General features: G+C 43.0%; 1 protein-coding gene across 1 annotated transcript; it reads left to right on the top strand.

Annotated features, from left to right (window-relative positions):
• Nucleotides 1-879: 879 nt before the first annotated feature.
• On the top strand, nucleotides 880-13387 carry LOC147892950 (uncharacterized). The gene is made up of 10 exons (XM_087387587.1): nucleotides 880-1084; nucleotides 1297-1505; nucleotides 2579-2691; nucleotides 2854-3011; nucleotides 3387-3510; nucleotides 3637-3719; nucleotides 12300-12363; nucleotides 12464-12578; nucleotides 12805-12965; nucleotides 13090-13387. Exons 1-10 carry the CDS (start codon nucleotides 1071-1073, stop codon nucleotides 13186-13188), a joined length of 1140 nt encoding a protein of 379 aa, XP_087243713.1. The 5' UTR covers nucleotides 880-1070; the 3' UTR covers nucleotides 13189-13387.
• Nucleotides 13388-14180: the final 793 nt, after the last annotated feature.

The following is a 14180-nucleotide window of genomic DNA, read 5'->3' as shown; positions in this document are numbered from 1 at the left end:
GTAAGGCAAATGTGGGGGGGTGAAAGGGGAGCCCTTGGTGTTTGGACGTGCAAATTTTATAATGTGTTTGGAGGGGGGAGTTTTCAAAAACTTAAACGTTTAAAAAGCAAAAATGGAAGGGACCGACAGCGAAAGAGAGTCCACGCTACTAACTAGACCGCAGGCGGCGAAAATGGGCTTGGACGGTGGCGAAAATCACATGTGGTCACTACTTCCGCCGCCGCCCCGCCACCCTCCCTGCCCCCTCCCAAAGCTTCAGTTTTTTTCACCTCGCACTTCCCCCCCTCCCCTCGCCATTCTCCATCGCAACCTCGCCTCGGATCTTGTTTTGCCTCCCCCTCGTCGTTATCCCATCTTGCTCGCTTTCGATTCGCTTTCGCCCATTTCCTCCCCGCGCTGCAGCGATACGGATTTTGCTTCTCGTGCGCGCGCGGATAGTCGTGAAAGAGTGACATAGGTTCTCTACGATCGACGTTTTTCCCACCATCTCACTCAAGCGAAAGCAACACAGAAAGAGAGAGAGAGAGAGAGAGAGAGAGAGCGCCCCATCCTTCGCTTTTTCGACTGCCTTTCCCCTCGATTTCGTCCCATCTGCAGAGATTCGGATGCGACCGGGTCGTTGGGTTCTCTATGAGAATGAGAGACACAAAAGTGAGTGATCCGACTCCAGGCGATTGCCAAGTGGGCACGAGTGAATAGAATAGAAGCTTCTATTCTATTCAAGGAACTAGACAAGGTATCTCCATCCCTATCTATGAATCCGTTAAGAGGGAAGTTGGCAGAGAGATTGATTGGCAGGTGAGTAGCATCACCATTGTGATATAGGATCGGCAGACAGAGGCCCGGATTGACTGGAAGCTTAGCATCATCACTTGCATCCTTGTCCTTGTGATATATGATTGGGAGTCAGACAACTCGATTGGCAGGACTACAGAAGTACCTAGCATCAATCGTGGAGATCGACAACCGGGCAGTTAGCATCATCATCTTGAGTGCAACTTGGGAAGATGAAGCTTCGCCACCACAACTATTTTTAGCGTGTCAGACGACCCTGCATCGTTCTCTCCCACATGACACTCTCGGGGTGAGTCTCCTATCTGGGTTGTTTTTTTGCCTTTGTCGCGGAGGCCTGATAACCAGGACATCTTTCGTGGACTCTTGTTTGAGGGAAATAAATAGAACAAGCCTTCGAATCAGGCATCCAATCAGTGTCATGCGAGAGCTTGGAGGTTAGGGAGAAATGGTAACAATCCAACCATGCAACTAGAACGCTCATCTCGGCTTCATTTTGGCCAGGATGTCTGCAATCTTAGACCCGCTGCAATTGGAGGACTCTCAGCTTACCGCAGATGATAGCTCCCGGCAGTCTGAATCTGATGATGAGCGACAACCGGAACTTTCAAACCCACAAGTCGAGAAAAGAACTGCTGTTCTACACTGGTCAACAGAACAAGTCAAAATTTGGCTCCAAGAGAGCGTTCCGTTCGGTCATGATCGGATGCAAGGTAAGCTTGTGCACGATGGCCCAATAAATTTTAATTGTTTTCCTTGGAAAGTGGCTATATACGGATGAGAGGATGCATAGTGTCGCAACCAACCATGCGACACTGAAATGACCAACACGATTTATGCCTGTAAGCTATGGTGGCTGCCTAAACATGAAAGGATGCATTGCACGGTGAGGGGGAACATGTTAAATGGGCCGACAGGTTGCAAATTTTGTGACAGTATCAATATAGGTGGTGTGTGGTATCTTGGCCATTATCTTCGACATTAGATGATGTGTGGTCAAGGTTGCTGATTCTAACATGGTGTCTGAGTTTGAGTTGTGAGCTAGAAATAAGTGCTTAGATTCTCCAACATGGTAGCAGAGCTAGTGGCAAATGTTGAGATTCTCCAACATGCTTGTTGAAAGGTCATTTTTGTTTTTGTAACCATAAAATCTATGCCTTCCTTCATCAAGTCATACATGGTAAAGCTTTATGGGCAAAATGATCAATCTGTGGTCACAGGAACACATACCCAAGAAAGATCTCACTTCATGAGTTAGATAGTACAAAAGTACAATTCGAGTTTGTCTCACAGCATAATTTCATAGAATGTGTATTCGTCTGTTTGCCACTCTGATAAAGTTGATACATTCAAGGCAATGATTTTGTTTTTGTGAAGCTGTATTTCAGTGTAACTGGATTCCATAAATGTTATTTTAATTCCAGTCTCATTACGGACCTGAACTCTGTCAAGTACAATTTCACTTCATGAGGTAGACAGTACAAAAGTACAATTTCGAGTTTGTTTAAGAGCATGATTTAAATTGTGTATTCTTTTTTTTGTCACTCTCAATAAAGTTGATACATTCAAGGCAATGATTTTGTTTTTGTAGGAGTTAAAAATATGAACTGGATTTTCTATAAACTTTTTAAATTTCATAATGCCTCTTTGATGAGTCTTTACAGTCCCATCCCATATTTTTCCTGAACTGAACTCCTTTTAAGTTTTCTTCCCCTGTGAACGTACTGTCTGGTTAACAAGGATATTGTTTGTTCTTAACTTCTGTTTACTGATATGGTTATCACAGAATGTTTGCGTAGTTTTGAGACCAGGGCTGTTGATGGACTAGGCCTTCTTACCCTCCAAAGGACCCATCGGGCATGCTTGGGAATGAGTGATTTTGAGTGGTTATTATTGAAGGTAAAATTTGAATTAGTTTAACATGGTCATTGGAAAACCCATTTAGAGTTTTTTTGCCTACAGAGGACTTCCATTTCAGCCATCTAGATGTGCACCATTAAAGTGCTTTTTGCCTTCTCCTCTATACGCCTTTATCCTTGTTAATCTGGGGTTTATGTTTAGGCAGCAAGGAAGAGATTACTTGCTGATGGTGATAAGTGGGATCCTCTTTCTTCTGAATACTCCAAGAGCAACTTAAGTCCTTTGTTTTGGACACCACCATGTACACCAAGAAAAGGAGACTCAGAAGTGACCCCTCCAGGTTCTCCTCAATCACTCAGGTTTGTTTGTTAATGCTTCTTCATAATACAAGATGACCTTTCGAATCGTTATTAAATTTCAGCATACTTTTTCATCTTCCTTGTAAAATAAAGTCACCGTGATACAAGTCTGTTCTTTAAAACACTAAGGCCTTTCCTTTGTTTCATTTTCTTGTGTGTACACAATGTTTGCTTCCCCATGCATCGATTTTGCAAACAATGCTTGTTTTCACATTGCAAAGCAATTTGGCAAAATGGTTATATATATGATACTCTTGTGTGGTTTACCTCATGTTGTGTTTTAAGTATTGTATCTTTTCAGGTCAAGGTCAACAGAAGGTCAAACAGCAATTGTTGTTTTTAATAATTGATTTTTCAGTATTTTTATCTTTTCAGGTCAAGGTCAAACAGCAATGTCAATTTGAGGCGTGCTCAAGGAGCATTAATGCTTTCGTCTCCTCGCAAGCTGTTTAGTTTTCCAAAGCTGACATGGAGTTCTGATACTGCAAAAGATGAGCAGGTTGGATTACAATGGTATGATTGTATAGATTGCTTCTGCTTAGGCTACTGTTACTTACGGCGGTTTGTGACAATCTTTGACAAGCCTTTGGGAATGCTATTGTTTTAAAGTCTGGTTGCTCTGCAGATTGAACTACTTGTGACAGAGGTCCAATCGCTACGTGGGGAAATTGTTAGTGCAGAGGAGCGTGAAACAACTCTTCAGGCTCAGTATGAACTTAATTCCTTCTGTGGCTTCACCTTTATGTGTCTGTTCTTATAAAGTGTTTTACAGCTCGAGAATACTATTTCACAGCACATTGATGTTTATATAGCTAATCGAGGGTCATACTATACTCTTTCTGCCAACATTAAGTGCCAAAGTGTCCATCACAAGCATTAGCTTAAAGTCTCCGTTGCAAGTCAAAACGTTGTTAATAACTGTAAGCTCTAGTGGCCTATACAGATACTGCAATGCTGCTGACGCTGCCCTTTAGTTCACCAGTAGCCCTCCTTGTGGGATCAACCCCTTGCATTACTGTGTTGGCCTTGCTTATGCTTGTTCTGCATTTGTTAGGCTCCTGTTAATTTTTCCTGCCCTGGTCTGCCTACTACTACTTATTTTTATCATTTTTTGCAGGTTCATCAAATAACTAACTCCTTCCAGTCTAGATATCACAAGGTCTACTTGAACAAAATAGTTTCAAGCTGGAGCTCTGATACCATGTCTCTCGAGACTTACACAAGAGAGAGGGGGAGTAATTCCAATAGCACAAGATACCATGTCTCATGAGACTAACACAAGAGGGTGGAAATAATTCGAGTGGCACAAGGATACTGATATGTTAAAAAAATCACATCTGTGAACAAGACAGGCTTATGTAGCATCCTAAGACCCAACCCTAATAATCAAATATATTATATTAACCCATTCCAAAAATTACCTTCTGCTCGATTTCGTTTTTATTTTCCTCATTCTAATTAACAAATGCATCAAAGGTTTTAGAAAGAGCTTGTGGCTCCGGAATTCCAAGGAACCTGTCACGCGTTTTGTGGCATTCTGGTATCTTGGTTCGGCGCCGTTGCAAGACATAGGGTAAAAGCGCCAAAACAGTGCCGAATGGGCATTGTCTGTTGTTGCTCCAATCGTTTGAACCTTGCTCCCAGCATTGCACTCCTCTCAGCCCTTTCTCAGCCCACCTTACTCCTCTAAACCCCCTCCTCTCAGCCCCTCTTCCTCTCAGCCCCCTCCCTCCTCTCAACCCCTCCTCCTCAGAACCCCTCCTCTTCTCAGCCCCCTCCTGTCAGCCCCTCTTCCCTCCTGGCAGCCCCTCTTCCCTCGTCTCAGCTCCTCTCTATGTGATTTTATGATGTGTCATATGACGTGGCATTCCTGTTTAGGGTCTGGGTCCTCTAACTTGAAACATTCTTGTTGCTGGCATTGGACGTTCTCTGCACGTTCCCATTCCCTAGGAAATGTTTTGTAGAAGCATTGCATGTTTTCTACATCTACGCTGTACAAAGAGAATTTTGTGAGAAGGCAATGGACCAAGAGATAGAACACAAGTAAGGAAAGTTGAATGAAATATTGTATTTTAAGTTGCCAAGAAAAGATCTACAAAGTATAGCTCCAAGGGAAACCCTCGCAGTGAGGCTCAGCCAATTGAAGAATGTGGGGCTGGTGTCCCTACAGGCGGCAACGGAGACCATACTTAGCCCCAAGGGCAGGCCAACTCATTGGTTGAATTGACTCAGCTAGGTCTACTCACTAGGTTGACCGTGCCCATTCGGAGAACTTGCGTGGCCTCGACCTGGGCCTCTTAGTGGCCCTAGGTGTATGAAACTCCTCAGTGCTCTCTTAAAAGGAGAGGGAAAGATTGAATTGTTTGACAATGTGGAAATATTACTTGATTGAAAAGATTTACATGAACAGAAACTTAAATGTAGAATTTTGCTCACAAAAGATAAACATAAGATTAAGGGGCAGGCTCTTTTATTCCACAGGAGCGGGCTTTGTCTTTAAAAGGTGTGGGGGATGATTAATCCATGCCCCCTGAGATTATAGGCTCCTAGGCCAATGTTACCCTCATGACTTGCCCCCACCCTCATGACTCGCCCCCCCTCTGCCCCCGCACTGCCCCCCTCTTTTCTCGCAACTGTAGTAGCCTTAGTCACCTCCTCTTCCTCCTCTAACATGGCCTTGACCCGAAAACTTTGAGTGAGGGTTGGGGCTGAGTCTCCACCTTCATCAACGTTTTAGTCTTCTCCCTCTTTGCATCAGGACTCGGCCTCCACACAGAGTCTCGAGCCTGGATGTTTGTTCTCCTGACTCCCAGGTTCGAGGCCTCGGCTGTGGCAGCCCATGTCACGGGAGTGCTAGGTCCTTGGAACTACCTCGAGGTTCTAGACAAGTACCCCCTTTCACTTGAGATGACCGTCATGATATTGCAACCACGTAGAGGGGGCACCATCAGTGTGGTGGGTTCTTGCACCCGCACCTTCCGGGGTTTCAACTTCGTCTCCCATGGAGAAGAGAAGTGGATTCCCACTCCCCTTGATTGTATGCTGAAAGAGCTAATTTTTACTCTCGAGGAGAGGCCAAGACTGTTGGCGGTAGGATGGAGTGGAGGGTGTGCATTTCGGTTTCTCAGGTAGTGGCCCTTGAGGTCTACGACAAGGGCGAGCTTATCCCAGGGTGTGTGATTTGGATGGGTGTCAGAGTGAGAGAGTTCAGGATTGGGATTCTGAATGTGTATGTCCCAACGTGTAGACTGCATTACCTGGCTTCTTTGAGGTGATTGGCAGAGTGTCTTTCAATGTTGACTCTTGGATTGTCGGAGGTGACTTGAATAACCTAGAGTTTGGGGAGGACAAACAGGGAGGAGCCACCTCCTCTGAGATGCCAAGCAGAGTTTTCCTACCATTCCTCTTGTGCCAGATGGGTATAACAGGGTGATAGGATGATGAAGTAGTTCTTCTAGACCACAGGACTTCAGTCAACATGCACACAGCTTCAGCGGTTGCGAGATACGCAGGGGATTATGCACACTTATGCCATAGTTGCACGAAATGGCCGTTTCGAGCCAGGAAACGGAATCCTCCCAAATGGAAACGGCATTTCAGGTAGAAATGCCGTTTCGTAATATCTGCTTTTTCCCAAAACCCCCAAATCACCTCAGCTTCTTGTTGCTTGCTGTGCTGCAGTTGTCCATCCATCCTACCTCACGCTCACCTCTCCATCCCCTCTCACCCGAGAGACCTCTCTCGGATCCTCTTCATCCTCCTCCTACCTCTGGAGTCTCCATCCTCTCTCACGTCTCCATCCTTCCACCTATCCATCCTCTCCATCCCTCCATCCTTACCTCTCCATCCTCTCTTACTTGTCCATCCTTCTTCTACCTCTCATTCTCTTCCTACCTCTCCATCCTCTTTCACCTCCCTATCCTCCTTCTACCTCTCATCCTTTCTCCATTCTCCTTCTTATCTCTCCATCCTCCTCAATGCAAAATCTTGATTTCGTTTTTGTTTATGATAATTGTATTATGTATAAATAAATAAATAAATAAAAATATATAAATTGTACAATATTGCCGTTTCTTTCGTTTTTCGTTTCGGCGGGAGCAACTCCGTTTCCCCAGTGTTTCAGTTTTCGTTTCTTCCTTTCCGTTTCGGCTGTCAACTATGATTGATGCCCATGAGATTCTTGAGATGGCTATAGACTTCTATAGTCAACTGTTCCAGGCTAAGGAGTCGTCTAGTGAGTCCTCTGGTCTGCGAGGCAGTTTGGGAGAGGTTCCAATAGTAGTCTCGCCAGAGTTGTGCATGAGACTAGAGGTGCCTTTCACGGATGAGGAGCTCTGGGAGGCCCACAAGGCAATCCCTACCCAAAAGTGTCTAGGCGAAGATGTCTTGACTCTGGCCTTCTTCTGAAACTTCTAGGAGATCATTCTTACTCCTCTTTGCTTAGCCTGTCAGGAGATTTTTGACACATGCTCACTTTCTCAGTCATTGAGTAGAGGTTGGATTTGTTTGATTTCGAAGGGGGAGACAGGTGAGACATTCGACAGTGGAGACAGATCACTATGCTTGATATTGCTTACCAGATCTTAGCCAAGGTCTTGAGCTTGGGGTTGCAGCCCCATCTCACTGACATTATCCACGATATGCAGACCAGATTTGTTCAGGATCGCAGCATCTTGGATTAGATCTTTACCTTCTGGGAGGCAGTGGACTGGGCCAAGGAGCAGTCACAACGTCTCACCATCCTTCTCCCAGACTTTGAGAAGGCTTACAATAGGATGGAGTGGTTGTTTCTGGAGGGTGCTATGTAGAGGTTGGGCTTCTTAGATAGATGGATTAGAGGGGTCTCTGCGGTTTATGCAGGGAGCTCTAGCCAAGTGCTCACCGGAGGGCCATATGGGTGAGGCTTTCCCTCTTTCTTGCTTGGTTTGGCAGGGCTGCCCCCTCACACCCTTTCTCTTCCTGTTCGTAGCAGAGGCGCTGGGATACTTTTTGAGGTTGCAAGGGGCGGGTCTCACAAGGATGAGGCTGTTGAAGAAAATGGGTAGCTATGGAGGCTCAAACTCTACCAAGGCTAGAGGTGAAGACATGGTGCAAGCGACGGCATTGAAATGAAGTAGATGCAAAGCCTATCATCAAGAACAAGCCTCATTGTCTTTATTCAAATGAGAGTCTTATATAGACTCAAGATACAAATATTTGACATCACCAATTAGCTCATGAGAGCATCTTCTTAGATCCACAAATTACTCCTTGATAATCTCCATCACACTTATCAATCACATCTACCATCCACACATACGCCTCCAATTCCCAAAGACATGTACCCACGACTCCAACTATCAAGGTTTTCCCTTCCAACACCCCCCTCAAACCAAAGATAGGGGTTTACATAAATTGACAAACTGTCAAAATGGCAGATTCTCAACAAATGGTGAATACTCAAAACAAAGAGTTTCACTACTCAATCGAAACCGTCATCCCAAAGAGTATGAGTTTCAAATGAAATCACCCTCACAGACCAAAGAGAGGGATTTCCTTACAAAGAGATTTTAACCCAAAAACGACAGTCTATCTTGACAATAGACGAAGGTGGAGTGACCTAAGATGGCATTTAAAGGTGGAGTGACCTAAGATGGCATTTAAAGGCCATGGCAGTTTGGGCTCACAAAAGCACAATACTGTTTCAATACTCAGAGGCTAGTAAGCATGGCTCAAAGGCCGTGAGCTTGGCTCAAAAAAGGCTTAGTGGCTCAACAAGCATGGCTCAGAGGCTTAGCAAGCATAGACATGCAGAAACTCAGATATCTAGGAAACAAGTGCCAAAGAACTACACTGCACGACCATATGCCTTCTTCAATCTATCAAAAATCGAACCCCCCCTCGCTTTAAGTAGTGCACATGAAAAAAGGACTATTACAATCATTTGCGGGACATCTTGGGCAGAGAACCCAACTCAGACACATAAGAACATAAACATGATTGTGGAAGACTGAATCCCCTTTCTCTTGAAAGAGTGTCGATGAAGATTCCAAAATTTTCAATGTGAAGCTTCTGATAAATCACCCAAGGTAAAGACTTTTGCAATGAATTGGTAAGCAGCATCTGTGGTGTCATGTAGCTGAGTGAGCAAGTGCTTCTATAGAATTTGATTGTTGTCATATCGTCAGAGTACTCGTACTCTTCCAGACTCAATAGCCAGCAAAAATTTACCGAAACCTCTGACAAGAAATAAACATGCCGGGTGGCTATATGACTGCATAAAATGATATTGTGAAGGAACATGTTACTGCATAAAATGATACGTTAAGAAATGTGCCAATGGATTTCTAATCTGCAATCCCCTTGAAGCAGATGGTAGTGTTGTTACTGAGAAGTACGTAGGGCCCAAGGGCAGCAACTTGTAGCAATTCCAACCGGTCACTAATATGAGAAGAAGCTAGTGTACGCCAAGCTCCAACGTATGATAAATCAGAGAAGCCATTTCATTTCATGTGTACTCTTGCGCCAGAATAAGCAGTAACCAACAGATGTCTGTGACTCAGAAAATATACACAAAGCTTGCAGAGAAATCATAGTTAACGCCATCAAAATTGTGCATTAGAATAGTCGGTCAGCCTGACTCCAGTGTACTCTATGAAGTAGCCAGTCCCCATCACCAGGACAAGGAGCTGCTTGATTCAGAGTTTGCAGATGATACGGCCCTGTATGCGGAGGGAACCACAACGAGCTTGGATACAGTCAAGGGAGCCCTGGCTATTTAATGTGAAGCCTCTGGTGCTCGAATCAACTGGACCAAGTCTATCGGCTTCTTCACAGGGGCTACACATTGTACACATGTAATTGACAGAGAGCTACAAAACTTTCAAGTTCAAACTTGTATTAATTTTAAAAGTCAAGAAATTGATTTTAAAAAGTGTTCATAAAGGTCTAGGAACCTCGTTTCCCCCCCAAACAAAAGCAAAGTATGATTGGCCATACCATACGTGTACGGAATAATTATTTTCATACGTGTATGGTTCAGCTAACCATACGCGTACGGACCCAACTATGCACGAGATATGTAATCATGCAAGGTACAAAACTCAAAATCTCGCTTCTCAAAGGTTGGGAAACAAAAACTTTGCCAATATGAGTATCCCGAGAACTTTGAGTTTGTCTTTCATAAGAGATGATTTTCCTAGATGTCGTGGGACGGGAGCTCAGCCGTTGCTATTACGCCGATGAGGGGTCAAAAGGTTGACTTAAATCTCAGTAAACTATCAGACGTCTCCAATATCTTTTGATCTTGTCATGACGAGAAATCACTAATCCCTGATTAGTAGACATTAAAACATTATTATATACTATACGCCAATGGTGTAACATGTATTTGTATTTATGATGGACACCGACTGATTTGTTATGGCGGTGGATCATCTTAGTAGATCGGACTAGTCGAGCTAGAGCCACTGCTTCAGATGGCATCGAATTTGGACACGTGTCGCTTATTTTATTAATAAAAATGTGCACACACGTGTCTAGGTCCTAGGGGCAATAGGATAGGAAGGGAAGGGTGCATTAAGGTGCATCGAATGGTAGATGCATGGGTCATAGGATAAGGGTAGGTGTAAATGGGAAGATGAAACTTGAGTGATCTCAAGGGACATTAATGAAAGCGTATCACCCTTTCATTGTGAATCTCACGTAGCATTCTTCATTCACCTTGCATTCATCCGCCATCTCTTACACACCTTGCATGTAGGTTGAAATAGAAACAAGTACTCTCACGAGGGCACTCTTCCCATTGGAAGGCCAATCGGCATCCAAATTCTGCATGCATTGCACACATTTGCATTTCTCGAGAAGGCTAGTTCTTCACAGATCTCCAGACCAAATAGATGTTTGATCTTCGATATGCCTCTCTTGGTTTGTACAGTGACATGCTGGCTGTGTGCTGCATAGCGTAGTTTTTTCCATACGTTTCCATACGGCATACGCATATGGGTATGGAAGTATGGAATGAATATGGAAAAATGCCCCTGGCTGAACCATACATGGCCCTAAAAGTTTTCATACTTTCAGAACATAAGGTATAGGAAATTTTATTAATAAGTTCAAGTTTCAAGTTTCAACTAGTTCCGCATTCCAAATATATATCTTAAAACCATAAACAGGTTAGGGAATCTTCAATGTAGATCCAACAGGATTGAATCAGGGGGTTGAAGGCAATCCAGGGGACGGCACGACATTAGAAGCCTGTGCAAACTTCTAGTCTCTAGATGGCTGGCTGCAAAAGGCTGCAGATGGCTGACTGCTCCATGGCTCTTTGCATGCAAAAAGCACCACGAACAACGTGGAAGAATAGAGAAGTCAAAACAAGGGCATTTGACTGAAGAAAAAAAGGTCAAGTATGAAATTCAATGGAGTACTCGAAATTCAATTTCATACGTCTTTTTTTCAGACTTTTGCATACGTTAGGTATGCATACCATACGGGTATGGAAAAAACTATGCTGCCTAGTTGTGACCCTCCCCATTGGAGATCTACATGGAACCTGCTTTTCACACATCGTTGCTAAGTATCTCTGCAAACCCTCTGCTATAGCTGAAATCAGCACTATGTCATCAACATAAATCTGGATGGGCCTGAGAGTCTATGTGAGTGATGGCCCTATCCACCTAGAAGTGTTCACAAAGGACGCCAGCTCATGGATGTCGAGCCCAGGAGGGTAGGGGATAGGAGGCACTTGTGCTTCACACCGACACCTTTTCAGATTTGCCTTTTGTTGTGCACATTTGGCCAATTATTCTCTCGTATAAGGACAAACACGCTCAAATGACATCATATGCCAAGAGCCCGAAGTTGTGAAATGAGCTATGGACTCCAGAGCCTTCTAGAACTCTACAAAGCAGTAGCATATTCTTTATACATGGCACTACTTTCCATGCAAGGGCTAGAACTTGGCTTTTTTTGGTACTACAAATGGGATACTTCAAGGTTTTTGATTTGGTGGGCATAAGACATGACACAATCTCATAAGAGTCTTAAGTTTGTTTCTACATTTGTAAAGGGGCCTTGTCCAAAGAAAGACACATTACCAACACAAGGAGACATGTTTTCATTTGCAGCTTGATAAATAGATTTTTATTTGAATGACTGCATTTACTGCGCATCTTTGAAAAGGTAAGTTTTAGCCACCCTGTACAAAAAGTTTAAACTTTGCAGTCGTGCTAAAGGGGCTGTCTAAAATTTGCACGCCTGAGTGTTGGTTTTCAAATCTGTTTATTGATACAGTGGTTTTGACCACAGGATGCATCATGTTGATGATGTTCTCAGAACTGCTGTTTTGACTGGCTATCTTTATACACGAACAGTAAGTTGTTCCTTTTACACAGTTTCGATGTTTGTTTCTGTATTGGTTTCTTGGATGGTTAAGGATTGTGTTGGACTTACAATTGTTAAAATATGAACAGAGATGGATGCCAGTGCTGGGTGAACCGTTGATAGATGATGCAGATGTGAATGATTGGCTTCAACGCTTTTTGGTCTTGGACGGGTCTTCAGTTTTCTTCTATCTCCGTGCAACAGGTTTATTCCTTAGCATATGTCCAAATTTTAGACCTATATTTTTTAATAATCAACCTTATAATTGCTCTACAGCCAATTTCTGGCCCTGCTGTTTGTGGGGGGTGGGGAAGCACTTTCCAGTTATGGTAGAGGGCACTCCGCCTCGATTTCGTATTGCTCATCATCTTGTGACCTCTGTTTGACTTCATACCTGCTCACCCTATATTTGTTTTTTTCCTTTGGGTAGATTTAAGACCACAAGGAACAATTTTATTGGATGACATTGTGGATGCTGGACCACTTCCAGCACACATCCACTCTCCAGATGGCAATCAACAATGGTTTTCGTTTCACATAACTACTTGTCATGGGCTGAGACTGGAATGCTCTACACCATTAAAGCTTCAGGTACTGATTTGGCACTCGAGCATTTATCTGTTTGGATCAAGTGAGCAAAAGTTATTTGAAATATTGCAACTAGCTCTAACCGTGTCTAGAGACTCACTAGGATTAATCTTTTGAATGTTTCCAGATGGATTCGTGGCTAACTTCCCTTGGAGTTGACTTCGAAGTGGGGGACTCACTTCAACAAACACAAAACATTGGGATGGAAACGTATTTTAACTCCTGATATTATATTGTCAGCAATATGTTTGTGGACTACTTCTGATTGGGGGTTTCATTTGTTAATTTCATGTTCTATTTATATTAACTCTGAGTTCCCTTTGAATTCAAGGGATACCTGTAAGATTATCCATGTGAGATTTCAGGAAGTCAAAAATTCGTTTGGTGGATTGTCTCAACTTAATGTTATATTTATTTCAACTCTGAGCTCCCTTTGAATTCAAGGGATCTTGTAAGTTTACGGAAGCTAGAATTGTAATCCTGTATTCGGAAGTAAAAAATTCATTTGTTTCAACTGCTCTTTAAAGTCTCCATTCGTTTGTCTGTCTTTATTCTGCATCCTATAGATTTACAAGCTGTTTCATGGATTATCCTTTCGCAGATCAGCTTTAGGGGGTGTTTTTCGAAGAGTAGATGAATGTATTGCTTGCAAGAGTGGCCAGTTCCTTGCAGACAGCAGACAGTAGACGGCATTTGAGCTGTGGAACTGACAAAATTACAATCTAGTGGGGGTGCATGAGGGATCCCACTGAGGATATAATTGTCCAAGTAATAGAGCGTTATTTTGGTTTATGCAGGCTCAAGACATATCAGTTTGAATGTAACTGGCAAATAATGCAGTAGTTTTAGTCAGCATACTTTTAATAAACATAATCAACCATTAGGTATCCTTCAGCTTTCAATGTACTCAGATTCAAGAAAGGAAAAGCGATGATCTTTTCTACTGAATTGGAAAATGTTACTAGCAATTCGTTCTTTAGGAAGAAAAGATAAAGAATGCAATAGAACTGATAAAGACGTAATTGAATATAAGTAAGAAATTTGCCCAATATGAATGGCATTTAAATGTATATAAAAGTGTTTTTAAGAAAACATATAGAAAAGCTGCGTAATCTTAATTTCAACTATTAGACATTTGAATATTGAAGATACATTTAAAAACTTTTTTCAAATATAGCACATCGTAACCTTTATCAATGAAATTTGAAGAAAATGAAA

Source organism: Dipteris shenzhenensis, chromosome 16, assembly GCF_047967505.1.
Source record: "Dipteris shenzhenensis isolate YYH24624 ecotype China chromosome 16, Dip_SZ_1.0, whole genome shotgun sequence".
NCBI lineage: Eukaryota > Viridiplantae > Streptophyta > Polypodiopsida > Gleicheniales > Dipteridaceae > Dipteris > Dipteris shenzhenensis.
Note: the sequence above shows the minus strand (reverse complement) of the source record. Positions and strands in the feature narration are given on the sequence as shown.